This window comes from Acanthochromis polyacanthus, chromosome 2 (assembly GCF_021347895.1).
Source record: "Acanthochromis polyacanthus isolate Apoly-LR-REF ecotype Palm Island chromosome 2, KAUST_Apoly_ChrSc, whole genome shotgun sequence".
Classification (NCBI taxonomy): domain Eukaryota; kingdom Metazoa; phylum Chordata; class Actinopteri; family Pomacentridae; genus Acanthochromis; species Acanthochromis polyacanthus.
Genome location: NC_067114.1, coordinates 13,642,142 through 13,660,037, shown reverse-complemented (window position 1 = coordinate 13,660,037; position 17,896 = coordinate 13,642,142). Strand labels below are relative to the sequence as shown.

Genomic DNA, 17,896 nt, shown 5'->3' with positions numbered 1-17,896 from the left:
GATTTATTGGATAACAGATGCTTAGTTTAATTATTCAAATGTAATAGTAACAATGCATAAAAGGCACAAACTTGGGTAGTATGCTTTTGTCATGCTAATATTATGTTTTTATTTATTCATATACAAACATTAGATTGGACATACATTATATATATTGCACATGTAAATGTGATTAAAATGAGAAATGATGCTTAATTTTATTATTTAATTGTTATAATACATAAAAGGCACAAACTTGATTAATATGCTTTTGTCATGCTAATATCTTTTATTTATTTTGACATTTAAAAAAAATAACGATGAATCTCAAATACCTCACCGTGCAAACATTAGACTGGACGTATATCACCACTCAGAATAAAGGATCACCCGTCTCTCATCTTCAATGCATTCATTGTTTCAGTTCTCTGGTCGGATGATGAGCACTTGGATATTTTCCAAAAGACTGAGATGGGACTAGTCCTGAAACAAGAACCTCATCAGCGTTTTGAACACGAAAGCCTTCCAGCTCTGCAGATACATAAATCCCTGAGAGGAGAGATTTGTACAAGGCAACAAAGCACACGTTTGTTTCTCTTCTCTTCACGTCCCAATCAAAGCTTCTAATTAACACGGTTCCTTTTCAGATAGTGGAGATCAAATAGTAGCAATTATCTGAGCAAACTTTGATGAGGTGGAACCCCGTGCATTTATGGTGGCGCATTCAACAATAATCTCAGTCCCTGATCTGGTTCAGCGCACAGCCAAAGCTTAGTGAGGCCCACTCTGCCAAAAACTAAAAGATCTCTAATGAAGGGCCATACAATGATCAGCGCAGAGCCAGAAACACGGACACACACATACACAACACACACACGCATCTTTGTTTCTATTATTTGGTTGAAACCTCTTTGTATTCCTTAACTTTAACACTACTATTTTTATTATTTATCATATTAGAAAATTAAAGATGTCTACTGAAATCCAAACTCTCTACTTGTACAGCAGGATGTTTAGTAGCAGGCTGAGAGTTTAGACAGTCCTGCTTTATACCAGGCAATGGTGGCAAAGTTAATCATTTCTATTTGATGAATTCCACTGAACTGTGGCACAGGTCCTTATGTTCCACTGCAAACTGAATTGTAATCTCTGGTGATACGTTAATGTTTTATCATGCACGATCATCTTATGAAAACTTCTAAATAGCTGCAAAATACTAAATACCACCACAGCTAATGATATTCCTATCAGTTTCAGCTGTTGTAGTGCCAATTAGTGAAAGCCAGCATGAGAAAAAAAAGATGCTGAGAATGCTTAATATACCTCCTAAACATCAGTGTGCTACCAAAGTGGCATTAGTATTCAACTCAAAGCACCACTGTGCTTGAGTGTAGCCTCACAGAGCTATTAGCGGAGCAAAAGATTCTTTGTATTTGTATTTTTCATCACATACAGAACTGGTCTTCAACCTAATCATAACATAATGAGGGATGAGTTGATTTGTTATTTTGACTTTAAAACATACACTCAAAAAATAGCATCAGTGACCACAATAAACAAGTGATGTAACATCTCATAAAACATAAAAGTATCAAGTGAGACATAAATAACCTAAAGCAGAGTGCAATAGAAGTGCATATATCAAAAAAACAAAAAACTACAGTCTAAACATGTATAAATGAGTAAAGGTGCACGTCGTGTTTGCTCACATGTGATGGGAAAGCTGTAACATTTCATGAAAATATTGAGCCAGAAAAGAGGCATTAGAAGACAGTAAAAATGCTATAGACATTTACACTGTAGACTGAAGTTTTTCCTCACTGTTTTGACTAGTTTCATGCAAAATAAGTCCAAATGTAGAATTATATGGAAAAATTGTTGCAACCAGAAATTTATTCTTTGCATCTAAACCTAATTATGACAGCAGAACCGTATTGAGGACCTGAAAGTTAGCATTTTTACTTGCTCTCGCCCAAAAACAAAAAGTCTACTCAGACAAGTGTACACACAGCATAAATTCAAACACTGTTGATAAAAACAAGAAGCCTGTGCGTGTGAGGCTGGGAGGGAGAAGGCTTGAATTTCATCAGGAGAGCACACAAGCACAGGGCCACAGTGTGTCTCTGTGGCCAGGCAGGGCAATGTGTGCACATCAGGTTTTGTAAGGCTCTGACGAGATGTGACAGCCCAGCTCTCACTCAAAGATCCCAGAATTTGGTCCATTTTTCTGCCTTTTCCATTTACAATGCTTCAGTGAAGATTTCTTTATTTCAGAATGGACAATGGTCTCTTTCTTTCTCGTTCCCTACGTCTCCCTCACACACACACGCATGCACACACACACACACACACACACACACACACACACACACACACACACATTTACGCTCACAAACGCGCGCACACACACTCACACACACAAAGCCTCGCTGGCAGACGCACGCACACTTGCTTGCTGTCATGCTCATTTTGATGGTAATTAATGACATCACCACTGCGTGTAGGAGCATGGTGCTGTGTGTGACTGTGTGTGTGTGTGTGTGTGTGTGTGTGTGTGTGTGTGTGTGTGTGTGTGTGTGTGTGTGTGTGTGTGTGTGTGTGTGTGTGTGTGTGTGTGTGTTTTGGGGTGGTGGGGTGCGTTTGTTTGTTGAGCAAACCGTGGGAACAGGGAGCTCTCCAGGGTGGCGAGTCAGGGCCTCCAACAATACATATGCTGTTGCTTTTCACCCAAACACCCTCCCTTCCCAGGAGAATCACTGCTCTCCCCACCTTTCCTGTCCCCCTCTTTCCCTCCTTTTTGCTGCGACTTTCCCTCTTTCGTTTGCATTTGTCGCAGTGTGCGGTGTGAGATTACTGCCCCCTCTCTGTCACTGCGTCTCATCGGCATCACAGTTACTATTGCTGTAGCTTTACTGTAGTTTGTTGAATCAGTAACATGCATTTCTCATCAATGATGTTATTTTTTCTAAATTCATCATGGAGTTCTTGCACCACTGACTAAACTACGCATCACTTTTTATTGCTTTGATGAACTGCTTTCTGATCAGCATTTCAACTCCAGTCTGTATCTTCATGTAGCACAGCTGTAAATGCAATTTGCTACATTCTGGTAAATCTCACTCAAAAAAAGTTCCCTTTATTGTCTATTTAATTTTCATAGATTTCTGCTCTCCTTTGTCATGGTTTGAAATAACTCCAATTAATAACTCCACCTATTTTATGTGAATTGTACTGAATACAGTGAAAAATACATGAATAAATGTATTTTTTTCTTTTAAACAAAACAGTTTTTGAAAAAACATGTCAGAAAAATCCCATTTCTATAAGTAGTTTTGCACAAGCAGCTCTCCTTTTTTATCTTTTTATCTCATATTTTACGATTTTATCGTCTTTGATTTCCTACTTCTGTTGTGTCTTCATTGTATTAGTCTTTAGATGCAAAAACATCTAAAGGGTTCCTGTCCTGCAGGATGAAGGCTGGTTGCTTTTTACTCATATGTAAACTCATGAGGTATTGAAGTTTCCAGCAGGTGTAGAGAAGTTTACGGGCCAGAATGTGTGAGAAGATGCCAAGCTGTGGTGAAAATTTACTCACTGATCATTTCAAACTTTAGCTCAAACTTTGGGTCAACAGCAAATATTTTAATATTGCTATCAAAAAGGTTAGGTTTACTTTTCTGACATCTGTAACTATAGAATTAATTTTTTTTGCACTTTCTGCCTGTAGTGTAATAAGTTAAAATAGAGAGAAATGCAACCAATAAACAGGTTAAATGATCTTAGTAAAAGGACTCTGTTGTGCATCTAAAATACGAGGTTTTGCTCCCATTCTGTATGCAAACTACTATTAAAATAACATGTAAAATATGACAATAATAGTTTGTACATGTCAGACTGTATGTGGGGAAATGTTCTTATTTTACTATAATGATCAAATACTATCTCTGTAGCATTAATCAGGGCTCTCAGAGGCAGGTGCACCTCTTTAACTAAACCACTGAGTTTGGATCCCTCACTCATATTTTAAACCAGTGCTGATTTCTACTTCTTTCAATCTATAGACAGGAAACCAGTGGCTTTTGTGCCCAAATCAAAGCACTCCCCTGCTATGAATAGTGATTTCTGTGGTTGTCCTCCTCAGCAGTGGAGAGGAGAGGTCTTCCCCCCTGAGACTTTCCCCTTTGACCCCAACAAATGGACTCTTGTCAGCTGAATAAAAAAGTAGTGATCGGTCTTTAATGATGCCTGGTGTTCAGGTCATGGACGTTTGATGAGTAATCAGGATGACGGAGAGATTGGTAGAGCTCGTGATGTGACATTAGGACCACAAGCTCAGGACAGTCAGGTGGTTCATTTAATGGTAAAATTGGAGAGTTAACCTTTGAGAAATCACATCAACAACAAATAAAGCTGCCTTACAGAATACTAAGTTGTTCCTATAAGTTGCTTTCAAATGAGCAAATGAAATAATCTGAGAATAGTTGTCACTGTCATGTGAGGAGCTTTCTAGAAGTGTGCTGATGAGTTTTATTTGGACCACAGAAGCCCCTGATGTCTCGCTCGGTGGCCTTGAGAGACCACTTGGCGAGGACAGTGAGAAAATGTAGGTTGCTTCGTCTATCTTTAAGCCCAGATGGACTCTGCAGCCTGCTCCAATCAGCTCACAAAAGTGATATAATTGCCAGGGCAAGATGGTACAAGGCCACAGCCTTTGGAGTTCTTCAGTCTCCTCCTTTTCCCATTGCACCTATTCTCTCTCGCTCTACACTCTCTGATTATACTCCCCTCCCTCATTGTCCCATTATCCTCCTCCAACAACAGGCCAATTTGTCCCTCCAGCTTGGCTCCCGCCTCCCCTCCTGCTGCGTTATTTAGCGCCTCTTCTGCACTTCAATGGCAGGTACTGATTAGAGAACTTCCACGACCTCTTCGTTATTCCTCAAAAATCCCTCCTCCCCTTCTCAGCAACCTTTAATCTGATTACAGGCTTTCTGCAGCTTTTCAGAGGAGGCCAGTCCCAGGAGGACAATAGCAGACCAAGTGGTTTCACAAACACTCTCCCCAGGGTCATATGATTCACAAGAGGAGGTGCGTTTACTCTCCTCCGGCATCAGGTCCCTGCAAGGTCCTAATTTAAGAGAAACATCTCTGATACGGCAACATCCTCACCTCCTGGATCCTGTCCTTAAAAATCTAAAAAATGTCAGATGTTCATAATTCCTTAACACAACTGATTTGAGTGAAAGTTACAAACATTGGTCTGTTTTTGATTATTAAGTACACTCATTAGGTTCATATCTTTGAACATAGACTAACATTTTAGCACTACTTTTTTTTCTCTGTCATTTTGGCTATAAATCTGTCAGAAAATCCCCTCAATGTTTCCCTATTTATGTTTCATGGATTCCTGCTCTACTTTGTCACAGTTTGAAATACCTAAAATTAATAACTCCACATATTTTATGTGAATTTTACTGAATACAGTGGAAAATACATGAATAAATTTACTTTTTTCTTTTAATGAAAAGAAAATCTGAGTTCATTTTTTAAAAACCCAACACTTTGCTGTCCTACTCATACAAAAATGACAGATAAATATCAGCTGCTTAAGTTTTAGAAAAGACGTAATAAACAATAAACACTGCAGAATAGTAGGAAATGTGGCACAATTTGTAATTCAGGCCATTTTTCCTACACACAATAAATATAACCTTAATCAAAATTGTGTATGGTATCCTCTAACTTTGCAAACATGCTGCTTTTTTTTAAAAGAAAAAACAAATCTTGATTAATTTAAAGTTAGTACTATAAATGTCCCGTCACATTCTTAATTCTTAGCAGCATAAACTGTCAAATAATTAAAATGTGCGAAAACACATGCAGCTCTACTGTATGCAATGCAGTCTACAGCAATAAATATAGCATGGTGACATTATTTTAATACACAAATGCTACAAAATCTATAATTCAATCTTGACCTGATGCCTACAAATGTTGAAAGTAAAGTTATGTGCAAACGTTGTCCTTTAATGACATTATATCACTATTGCTTCCATTAATGTCAATAAAACTGATCAGCAGGAAAGCATGGCAGTACAACAGGACGGTCAAATTAAAACAGTGTGACACCTTGTAAGTGAAGTTTTACTGAGCTAATAACTGAGCTGATCCCAGCAGTGTTTTAACTCCACTCTTCACTCAATAAAGCTTCTGCCAACCTGAAAAAACATCGCAAAGCACATGTCCACCCAGTATATTAAGAGTTCATTAATGTCACAGTGATTGGTCAGGAAATTGTCCTATTGACTGGTCTGTCCAGGCCTCATTACCATCAGAATGAAGGCAGCAGGGAGACCAGTGGCCTGAGGGCAACAAGCGTGTCCACAGTGACCTCAGGAAGCCCACTTAACAATCTTTGCCTCTACCAGAAGCACAACTTAAGTCAGAGTGAAGCTAAGGACCACAGCAATAGAGATGGAGATAGTTTTCAGCTCATTCACTGGTGGGACATCAGCAGCACTTCAACCTGATGAGGCAGGAGGGTTCTTAAGTCATCAGAATCACAACAATTAAAGTGTCAGCTGGTGTGAAAGTGAAATGAAGACTGTCGGAAAATGTACATCAATAGAAGATTATATTTCTGACATTTTAAACCTTATTTCCATTGTTTTTATTCCTTTTGTGATGTCTTTGTAATTAAAAGCAAATCAAGGCAAATTTGGAAAATGACACCATTTCCCCTTTTACTAAGTCTGTGCCTCAAAAAGGCTGGTCATGGTTGAATGTGTTTCCCCCACTCTTCTACCCACATGTACTGTCTTTCTCTCCACTGTCCTCTATATAAAAAAGGCAAAAAAAAAAAGAACTTTAAAAATGGCCAGTCACCCTTAAGCATTACGTTATAGGTAGTAGTTTGAGTTGTGTTCATTATGTGTTGAAAAAACCAAAAATCATTTTCAGAAATGTTTTAAAATTCAACATTTCTGCAAATACATCTGTCAGTGGAGATGAGTCAAGTAGGCTCCTGGGTGGGATCCAGAAACAGCTGGACCTCAGCCGGAGCTGACGGCCTCCACACAAAACAAATCACTCAAATGTATGCAACACTGACTTCATTCATTCTAAGATTTTTTTTGAGGTCATTTAACACCTTTTTAAATAGTCATTTTTATCTTATTTCAGAACAGCATGAGTTTGAAGGCCAGAACTATCGATTGACCCTTTACTCAGCAGCATTTATTACCCCACAGCTCCACCTTGTGGAGAAAAGAAGAAATTAAAATCGAGAAGCAGTGAAAACTGTTGTGTCTCCATGATGCCGTGCAAGTTTGAAGAGTAAATCTATAATTACATAACATAAATGACTGAAAACGGAAAGGAAATTAGGAAACTGGGACCATTAAACTAGTTTATGGCTGTGATAGGTGTGAATGCGAGTGTGATTGTTTGTCTGTATGTGTAGCCATCGACAGACTGGTGACCTGTCCAGGGTGTCCCCTGCCTTCGCCCGAGTCAGCTGGGATAAGCTCCAGCACCCCCCACGACCCTAGTGAGGATAAAGCGGTGTATAGAGAATGGATGATGGATGGATGTTGTTTCTGCCTTATTGATGTTGTTCTTATATCCTTTCTTTGTTGGTATTGAAGCACTTTGGACCACTGGTTCTGAAAAGCGTTATAGAAAAAAACTTTATTGCAATATCTAACTGTAAATATTAGAAGTAATAAAATCATTTTTTTTCTAATTATTAGTCTATGTCATTGAACAAACAGGCATTTTCACATCACAGCCTAATATCCTCTTACATTAGAGGCTCACTGCACTGGTTATTTCTGACACTTTTGTCCACAAACAATGGACAATAAAAGAGAACCCAATTTTTAAAAAAATGTTATTGTTTTGTCCAAAACTAAAAATTAAACACTGTATGTGAAGGGGGCTTTGAGCAGACTGTAAATAACATAAAAAGGGTTCATAGGAAGAGCAAAAACAAAAACAGTGTCTCTAAACAAAGCCATCAGTGTTTTAAGAAAAGGTGAGTTGTGCTGATTTCAGGAACAGGAGTATCATCTCTGAGGCCTCACCCTTTACACTTTTAAGTCCTCTGACTCAGTGTCACTGTAAACCAGTAATTAGTCTCACTGTCATAAATGCCACAACTACTCAGTTCAATAAATCTTATGAAGTATGACAGCAAAGTTGTGTTCATCTTTCCTCAGAAACATTTACCACGAATCCTTGACGTCTGATTAGGTGTCACAATAGGTGAATCTCCGAATTCATTCCTGCAGAGGGTTGAAGAGTAAATTCATTTTGCGGTACTTTAAAAGAAAGTGGAGTACCTGAAGGTTACTCGAGTTTCTGCTTCTACTCCACTGCGTATCACAGATAAATATTTTTCACTACATTTGTGTGACATTTTTAGCAAGTTACAATTTTTTACACCTTTCCTGTCTACTGAACCATTATTCTGTGAATTTGGTGATCCGGAATTGGAATTTTCTGATGAAAAAAATGTTATTTTATGGGTTCTAATAAACTCTTTAAAATCAGTTTCCATATAGCTGAAAACATTTGCTCAGAAAAGCAGCTCTAAGTGTTTCACAGGACCATTTGATTCTATAGAATATGATGCTTTGCAGTAGATCAAACAGTGTATAAAGTAACACAATTTTAATCAAAGTTATGCATTAATTGATATTAATCAAAAACATCAAAAGTAAAACGCAGACATGGTCCATTTCAGTGCACTATTTTGTTACCTTAAACAAGTGTTGCTGATAACATTTACATACTTTTGCATCAGATAAGTTTTGAATGTAGTAGATTTACATTTTTACTTGTAATGGAGTGTTTTCCACAGTGTGGTCTTGGAACTGTTATCAAGTAAAGGATCTGAATACTTCTACCACTATTGTTGCAGCCACGGAGGTGCCAGGGAAATAGCAGGTTCAAGGCCTCGACATCTCAAACAGAAGTCAATTTAAAATATGAATTCCTTTACACAGATCGCACACTAACAAAATCCAGCATGTCTGTCACTTTTTTATTGATAAAAGCAGCATTTCCCATCATTTACCACATGCAGTTGCTATTGTACTGACTTTGTTTTTGGGGTTATTTTCTGGTTGATGTGCTCATTGAGTCACTCTCGGACCTGCTTTGATGCAGAAAATTGCAACTGCTGTTCCAACACAAACAGCTGCTGTTTTTTCCATAATTGGCAAAAGACTTTTGACTGTTTCTCCTGCTATGCTAGCAGCAGTTGGGATTGCTTTCCAAATGACAAAAGCTGCAATTTGGATATTTTATTTTGACATGATAAGAGCAGCAATCGTCTCTGTTTATGCTGTAGCATCAGCAGGAGCTGACTCGCTGGTGAGACACTTGCCAGCTGTGGTTCGATTTGTGGGTCGCTTAATTTTTTGACATGTTTAATTAGCGCTTGTTTTCCTGCTGAGTCTCTGTCTTCCTGCATTCTTGCTTCAATGTATCAATGAAAACAGTCACTTGATTTTTTGTTTGTTTTTTGGACAGCTGCCATGACAAACAAACCTGACAGGATGGATCTGGTTGCTGACTGTTCTCTTAACAGTTTCTTTGTCTCACTCAGTCAGTAACTGGTAAAGTCACCTTGATGAAACCGTGCTGATCTTCACTAATAGTGTACTGTTATTCTACTATTTTTATTTGCTTAAAAGTAATAAGTCGCAAAGTGCTTCAGAGTTTAAAAGGTGAAGGAAAAAAATAAAACCGGTGTAAGAAATAAGTGGTATTTAAAAGGAAATTAAAACTGAAATAAAATTAACGAAGCGTCTGATATTAAAAAAATGTTTTAAGAAGGAAATTAAAAGAGATCAATGAACAATTGTTCTCAGATGAGAAATTTGCATGAGCAATTGTCTTGTAATCATAACTTACTGGAAAAGAAAGCAAACATGCACGCGTCTAAAGCTAATAAATTAGACATACAAAACTAATGACACTTTGCTTTTACTGGCACTGACTCACTCGTGACTCACATACTATACCAGTCAAACATTTGGACACACCTTCTCATTCAATGGTTTTTATTTATTGCATTATTTTCAACATTATAGATTAATATTGAATATTAACACTTTTTATTCACAAAGTTCCATATGTAATCGTTTACAGTTTTGATGTCTTCAGTATGAATCTACAATGTAGAAATTTTTTATTTTTTTAAAAAAAAACATTGAATGAGAAGGTGTCCAAATTTTTTGACTGGTAGTGTACTTATTCATGTCATCTTTGCCAAGAGGTGGGATATCTTATTTAAGGCTGTTGTGATATCAAGAGTGCAAAACTGCAACCAAAGCTGACATTCCTACGTTATAAAATATACTATCTGGAGCCATATGGGAGGAATCTGAAATGTGCTCAGATTGCTTTTGATTGTCTTATACTGTTGAACTTGTCTTTATCGGATACAGACACAACGGTGACAAAGCAGAAATATTAGAATTAATAAAAGACTGGATTATTATTTAAGACAACAGACACAGACAATAGAGGTCTCTAAGCTCATGGCATAAAGACAAACAAAGGCGTTTTGGAGTCTAGGCCCTCTGGCTGCACAACAACACTGATGGAGTTTGATGCGTTCTGTGTGTTCCCAGTACAGAGACCCCTGGTGGTTCTAACGGGAAAAATGAGACAGTTTTTCTCTTGTAATGTTACCCTATGTTGCCAAAAGTATTCACTCACCTGCCTTGACTCGCATGTGAATGTAAGTGAAATCCCATTCCTAATCCATAGGGTTCAATATGACGTCGGTCCACCCTTTGCAGCTATAACAGCTTCAACTCTTCTGGGAAAGCTGTCCACAAGGTGTAGGAGTATGTTTATGGGAATTTTTGACCATTCTTCCAGAAGCTCATTTGTGAGGTCACACACTGATGTTGGACCAGAAGGCCTGACTCCCAGTCTCCGCTCTAATTCGTCACAAAGGTGTTCCATCGGTCTGAGGTCAGGACTCTGTGCAGGCCAGTCAAGTTCATCCACACCAGACTCTGTCATCCATGTCTTTATGGACCTTGCTTTGTGTACTGGTGCACAGTCATATTGGAAGAGGAAGGGGCCAGCTCCAAACTGTTCCCACAAAGTTGGGAGCATGGAATTGTCCAAAATGTCTTGGTATGATGAAGCATTCAGAGTTCCTTTCACTGGAACTAAGGGGCCAAAAACAACACCCTAATCTTGCCTCCACCAAACTTTACACTTGGCACAATGCAGTCCGACAAGTTTGGTTCTCCTGGCAACTGTCAAACCCAGACTGGTCCATCAGATTGCCAGATGGAGAAGCGTGATTCGTCATTCCAGAGAACACGTCTCTCTCACAGCTCCACACTGGAATTCACTAAGTTCTTTTCACTGACCCATTCTTTCATAAATGTTTGTAAAAGCAGTCTGCATGTCTAGGTGCTTGATTTGATACACCTGTGGCCATGGAAGTGATTGGATCACCTGATTCTGATTATTTGGATGGGTGAGCAAATACTTTTGGCAATATAGTGTATGTCTGCTGTGTGGCCACATTTCCTGAACTTGATTCTTTTTACAATGACACAGTTGGCACGATGTTTTGAACACATCTCACAGTGTGTTTATTGCACAAAGTTTGCATTGACTGTTGGTGACTGAACAACCTCAGCTCAGTCATTAGCGGTCAAGTGTATGAGAATCTGGGATCTGGTCTGTCAAGAAATGAATTTTTGAGCAGCACAATACGAAGTGTGTCCAATGTTTTCTTCTTTTTTCTTTTTTTTAACCGTCCTTGAAATATGCACACACACAAAAAAAGGTTTATGACAAAAAAGATACTTTTCATTACGTTTTACCTGGATTACTCCAACAATCTTTTTACCTGCTTAAACCAAAGAGCTACTGATCAACTTCAGACTGAACAGAGCCAGCAGACATGATGACATCACTCCTGTGTTTAGTTTCTTTACACTGATTACTAATAGATTTTAGATTTTAAGACTTTACTGGTTACTTTTAAAGTCTTTTACAGTCTCCCTCCCAGCTATATCTCTGAACTTTGACACACACTTTGAGAATTTTGCGCAAAAGTTTTATGTCTGTTCCACTGGCTGCAAACTAAAGAGACCAGACTGCAAAAAAAGATAAGGAGTTTATGGTCTGGACCCTGACTTTCAGAAATTATCTACCTTATTGAGCCAGTCATCTCTTTTAATTTTCTTATTGAAACACACATTTATTGGAGAGCTTTTCCTGATTTCATCTGAGTTTTACCCTCCATTGAAATACCTTTTAGTTCTTTCATTAATACTTTTTCAATTTCTAACACTGTTAGTTTCAATTCATCATGTTGTGCTTTTATCTGTCTTTTAAAATTCTGAGTTTATGACTTGAATTTGCCGCATTGTGAAGCACTTTGTTTGCTTGTTCTTCTTCTTTCTATTGTTCTTCTTCATCTAGTTCTTCTTCTTCTTATTATTATTATTATTATTATTAGCATTATTATTATTTTGTTGTAATCAGTCTCTTACGTTTTAATTAACTCATCTGGACAAGGAAATAATTATGTCTAACATCTAAAGATGTTTATGCACTTTGTTAATTTGTTTAGGTTGGTTTTAATGTCCAGAAAAAAGTTCTGACATTATTTATTGCAGTTATTCAAGCCGCATACTTATTAAAGAGTATTTTAATTGTTTAACTCTGATGAAGAGATGGCTTGTGTAAAAATGTGAACAATTATAGAGCATAAACAAACAGAAATAAATACAATATAACTTTATTTTTTCAAATCCAGTTAAGTGTGATTTAGGGATGTTTACATTTAAAACAGCAATATGGCAAAAATACAACTAATAAAAATGTCATATAATATATATATATATATATAGAGAGAGAAAGAGAGTATTAGAGTCAACATTCATCAACACAACTACATTTGTGGAGTTGTATCATAGTTGCTATGGTTGCTCATAACTTCCATCATAAGAACAACGAATAGTTGTGCAACGAATAGTGCGTGATAGAAGGTGGGATCATATGTACATACAGTTCACAAAGACCTATACATAACAAAATAACATATACAATTAATTGATTCCTACATATTCTTTATGTCTGCACAACATAAAATGCTGTTTTTCAACAGAATCTTCATTAAAAAGCAATAAAACAGCAAACATTATCACTGACAACATTCTACAATCAAAAGAAGTCAAATATATATTTATAGTCTGTGGAAAGTGGGATTTGCTTCCACTTAAATAGACAGTAATGCGTTTCTGAACTCCTAACCATAGCTTTTGTTCTACCTCCTGTTACAACTCAGCTTACACTAGATAAACACGTTTTCTTTCACTTCTTGTTATACAGGTTGGATTTGGTGCCTGGCATTATCTTTTTAACATTTATGATGCTGGTTCCAAAATGAAAGAGAAAGAAAGTTTAATTTAGCAGCATAAAGTTTCCTTTGGGAGTCATACAAATTGTGATTCAGAATTATTTTTGCATAAATAAGACATTTGGTTTTTATTTTGTGCAGCGTCATTGTAATAGTAACTTGTATTATTTAATTAATTAGTACCAGACACAAATATCAAGTGTAAATGTTGTAAAAAGCAGGTGTGTTAGAGGATCTGTGTGTCAAAAATGTTCCTTTCTCATAGAATTGATCATTTTTGATGCTCCTTCATAAATTACTGATGTTTCACAGCTGCATCTAGTTCAAAATCATCATCGGAGGTGTTCGGTTTCCCACTTTAACTCTGCTCCACAGAGAAGTTTGACTCAGATCTGTTGAACAGAAAGAAGAAAAGTGACAATTAATTAGAAATGCATGTGAAAGAGGAGTTGATGGAGAAGTGAATTTGTGAAAAGTGCTTACATGTCTTGGTGCTTGTGGATCATGTGGTTGTTGTACTCCAGAACAGGAGGAAGAGTCTCCTCATCCTCAGGAACCTGAAAACCAACACATGTGGTCAGATCATGAGCCTGAAACTTATCAATATCAACATATTAAAGGCACAGGAAAGCATTCAGAGGTAGAAATGCTTTTTGTTTACCTCCCAGTACGCTTCATCATCGTAGCAGTTGTCATCAGCAGGGTCGCCCCAGATGGGGAACCTCAGGATGAAACCTTTGAAGACAGAACAAACAGGCTTTATAAGTACGGTTTTCTTAGTTGTACACAATGTAAATGTTCCTATTAAACCTGTTTTACACAAAAAAAATAACATTCAGTCATGTAACTACAGCCTCACTGTAAAAAATTCAGAAACAGGAGTCTGTTTTTTAAGACATCCGCTTTTAACTGTGAGTCAAAGTAATGACAGAAGTTTTTTTGTGATACAGATTCTTCATACATGTTTTATTATGTTTAGTTTTAAATACTGCATATGGAGTTCTTTAAAGCCACATTGTAAATTTTTTCAAAATACTCCAGCATTAAAAATGAGCACCACGATAATCCACAAATCTGACTGGCTGTATTACATAACACATGTTTCAAACTCACCGACTATGGTCCCTCCGACGAGTCCAAAAGCGATGGACACACATGTACCAGCTGCCTGGAAGCCTCCCTGTGTTCCTACTGATCTGTTCGCGAACCTGCCCTCGAAGTCAAATACGAGTTCGAGCCTGGACAGGAAAAAGAAGCAACAATTTATAAGCAGATTTTCAGATTTTCATAGAGAGCTTTGAGAGATCAGTGCACTCCGAAAAAAAAATCCCCAAAAACATCTTTGTTTGGTTTTCATCCAGAAAGAATGAGTGTTTGAGTCAGTCACTCACCCCTCCCTGCTGTAGACTTCTTCAGTGGCTGCTGCAGCAACAATAGCACCTATGAAGCCACCGAGCATCCCTGGGACTGCGTGGAGATTGTGGACTCCGCATGTATCCTGGAGCTTGAGAGCCCTCTCTAAAAAGGGCTGAAAGTAATAAATAGATGTACAATAATTAGTGGTATGTAATCAGGGTCGTAGCTATGATTTTAAAGATACTGTTGACCTCTCTCTAACTATTTTCCAATTTCCAGATTTAGTTTAAGTAATCTGTTTAAAATCAATGTGAAGTATCTCGGTGTAAAATCAATTTTAAGACACTCTTCCTCAACTTGCAACATAAAAGTTGGCATAAATTTCTGAGGTGTGTCACAACACCGAGCTTCATTTTTCACATGACTGTTTTTACTGCAAGTATCCAGTGAATGCTGGTACGATGAGTCACCATTGGTGTCATAACCCTGTAATACAACATAAGGCTGAGTTTTTGCACCACTCTACTTTCCGGGAAAGCGCCACAGCACAAAATTCCACCTGACCAGAAAACAAGGAGGTGAAAACTGCAGGCTCACCGTGACAAACAGGTAGCCAAAGGTTGAAATGATGCCAGTGCAGAACCCAACAATGAGGGAACCATAAGGAGTGATCATGAACTCTGCTGCTGTTCCCATGGCAACACCACCTGCAAGAGTGGCGTTCTGAATGTGTACCTGTCGGATGAAACAGCACGTCAGCCTTGAGAAACATTCGGATGTTACTGGTGGTAGAGCTACTGAGCTTTTGCGTGCTCTTTTTGTTTGTGTTTTTAAGCAGTGCAGCTTTACCATGTCCAGATTTCCTTTCTTCTGAGACATGCTGGAGATGGCCACAGTGGTGAGGACAGAGGAGGCGAGGGCCAGGTAAGTGTTGATGGCAGCTCTGTGCTGTCCGTCGCCGTGGTCTGTGATGGCCGAGTTGAAACTGGGCCAGAACATCCACAGGAACAGTGTGCCTGTGAGGAGAGAGTCAGCCAAACCACTGCTGTGACGAATCCAAATAAAACGGCAGCTTTGCTCAATAAAACACCAAGGTCAAAAAGGGTTGAAGTATAAAATATAAATACCCAGTCACTCACCAATCATGGCGAACACGTCAGAGTGGTAGACGGAGCCGTTGAGCCGTTTACTTAGGTGTAGGTTTGGTCGGTAGAGCACCCAGGAGATGGCCAAACCATAGTACCCTCCGAAGCAATGAATGACCATGGAGCCACCAGCATCTCTGCACTGTGGGAACAGTCACATTCACTGTTGTTAATAGATGACAGCAGCAGCAGCAGAAAATACAAACACTGCAACGTTTGAAGGGGAATTCTCAGCTCTCAGACAATAATTGTGTCCCTCCGGGCTGATTGTGATTAATGAGACTCACATGAAGGAGGTCGAGGATGATGTACTCCTCCACAGCAAACAGTGTGACGCCAAACAAGGTGACGACCATCAGCTGGACAGGGCTGACTTTCCCCAGGAGGGCACCGAAGGCAATCAGAGAGCCGGCGCAGCAGAAGTCTGCATTGATCAGACTATGAGGAACAAAGAAAGTAACAAAACATGTCAATCAGGTCTTTCTGTCAGCCTGCAAAGATAGTTGATAGGAGTGATAGGTGTGGTTTCATTGTCACACACCACACCTACAGCAGCAGGGAGAAGACTTACCTCTCAACTCCGATGCTGATTTTTCCCGTCGTCAAGTCGAGGGCGTGGAACCAGCCCTGCATGAGAAGAGCCCACTGCAGCCCGAAGGCGGCGATCAGGAAGTTGAAGCCCACGCCGCCGAAGCTGTAGCGTTTCAGGAAGGTCATGAGGAAGCCGAACCCAACAAAGATCATGACATGGACGTCCTGGAAGCCTGTACAGGTGGGAATAAAATGCAGTGAGTTACATTTGTAAAATAACTCAATAAAAATAACTCAACATAAAAAAAAATCTTTGTTGCATTTTTAATTTCTGTTTCATGTTCACTAACTTCCCTGTGGGCCTCTTGGTAATTATATATCTCTGCTTTCATTCAAGCTTGTATGCTTACATTTTTTTTCAGTAGAAAGCTTTGCAGTTGGAATATTTCCTTGTGATGTTGCTATATATTGGACAGACAGTTGTCCAGAAAAATCTAAAATTTGCATTACGATGTTGTGATTTTTTGTCGTCACATGCAAGAAGAAAGATATAATTTCATAAAAAGTGGAGCTTTTCAAAATAGTTTTCCTAAATTTGCCGCAGTCTAGTTTGAAGTTGGATAAAAGCCTTCTTCCATCAAAATTCATGTTGTTTTCATGACCCTTCAGTGAATATAATTTTAAAACACAGCAATTTTCTAGCAATGAAAAAGAGCCAAAGACATGAACAGGGGAGGGAAGATGGGAGAAAACATGCCACAGTTTGGTTCCAAAAAACTGCAGCTGCAAAGACTAGAAATTCAGAGTTACTCTTTTGTCATTAGTGGAAAAACACCAGACGTCTCACTTACAAAGTACAAAAGTATGAGTATTAGTCGATGACCAACACCAACCTGCATTTATTAGAAGACATTTAGAGGCTGGTTGTTGCTATACTTACTGGGGTATCTGAAGTAGAAGTCATTTTCGATATCACTGGTGATGTTGTTCTCCCGTTTGAACTGTAGCCAGAGTCTGACGTCTGACTCGTCATCATAGCGGATGAAAACTCCAAAGAGAATGATCATAGCAATCTGCCAGACGAAGCAGACGGCCGGCAGACTGACCCGCACGTTGGTGTTCTTCTGCGGTCCAAAGAAATTACTCGCCCTCTCGCAACAGTTCCCCATGGTGATGCTTTTCTCCTGATGCTGCTCAGATCACTCCTCAGTCAGATCCAGATTCTGCTGTGGTTTCCAGCACGGTGTCAGCATCTTTATATGCATCCATGCAGCTCTGGGGTGTGACCTACTCCACCACTCACAAGCAAGGTGGAGGCTCATCCTACCTGTTAGGGGGTAAACGCCTCCTCAGGTGCTGCTCTTGCTGCTGGGGCAGGTGACTTTACTCCCAGAACAGGCGGCAGGAAGCAATGTAATCTCTGCATATGAAGAGTTCATTTGCAAAAACAGTTAACTCCGTTTTCAGAAAACTAATT

General features: G+C 38.8%; 1 protein-coding gene across 1 annotated transcript; it reads right to left on the bottom strand.

The window, feature by feature from the left end:
• Positions 1-12,750: 12,750 nt before the first annotated feature.
• Positions 12,751-17,635, bottom strand: rhcga (Rh family, C glycoprotein a). Its single transcript, XM_022205940.2, has 11 exons — positions 17,360-17,635; positions 16,460-16,652; positions 16,176-16,326; positions 15,883-16,030; positions 15,593-15,759; positions 15,341-15,478; positions 14,779-14,915; positions 14,501-14,625; positions 14,049-14,122; positions 13,871-13,944; positions 12,751-13,779 (listed from the first exon to the last, which is right to left on the bottom strand). Exons 1-11 carry the CDS (start codon positions 17,586-17,588, stop codon positions 13,746-13,748), a joined length of 1,470 nt encoding a protein of 489 aa, XP_022061632.1. The 5' UTR covers positions 17,589-17,635; the 3' UTR covers positions 12,751-13,745.
• Positions 17,636-17,896: the final 261 nt, after the last annotated feature.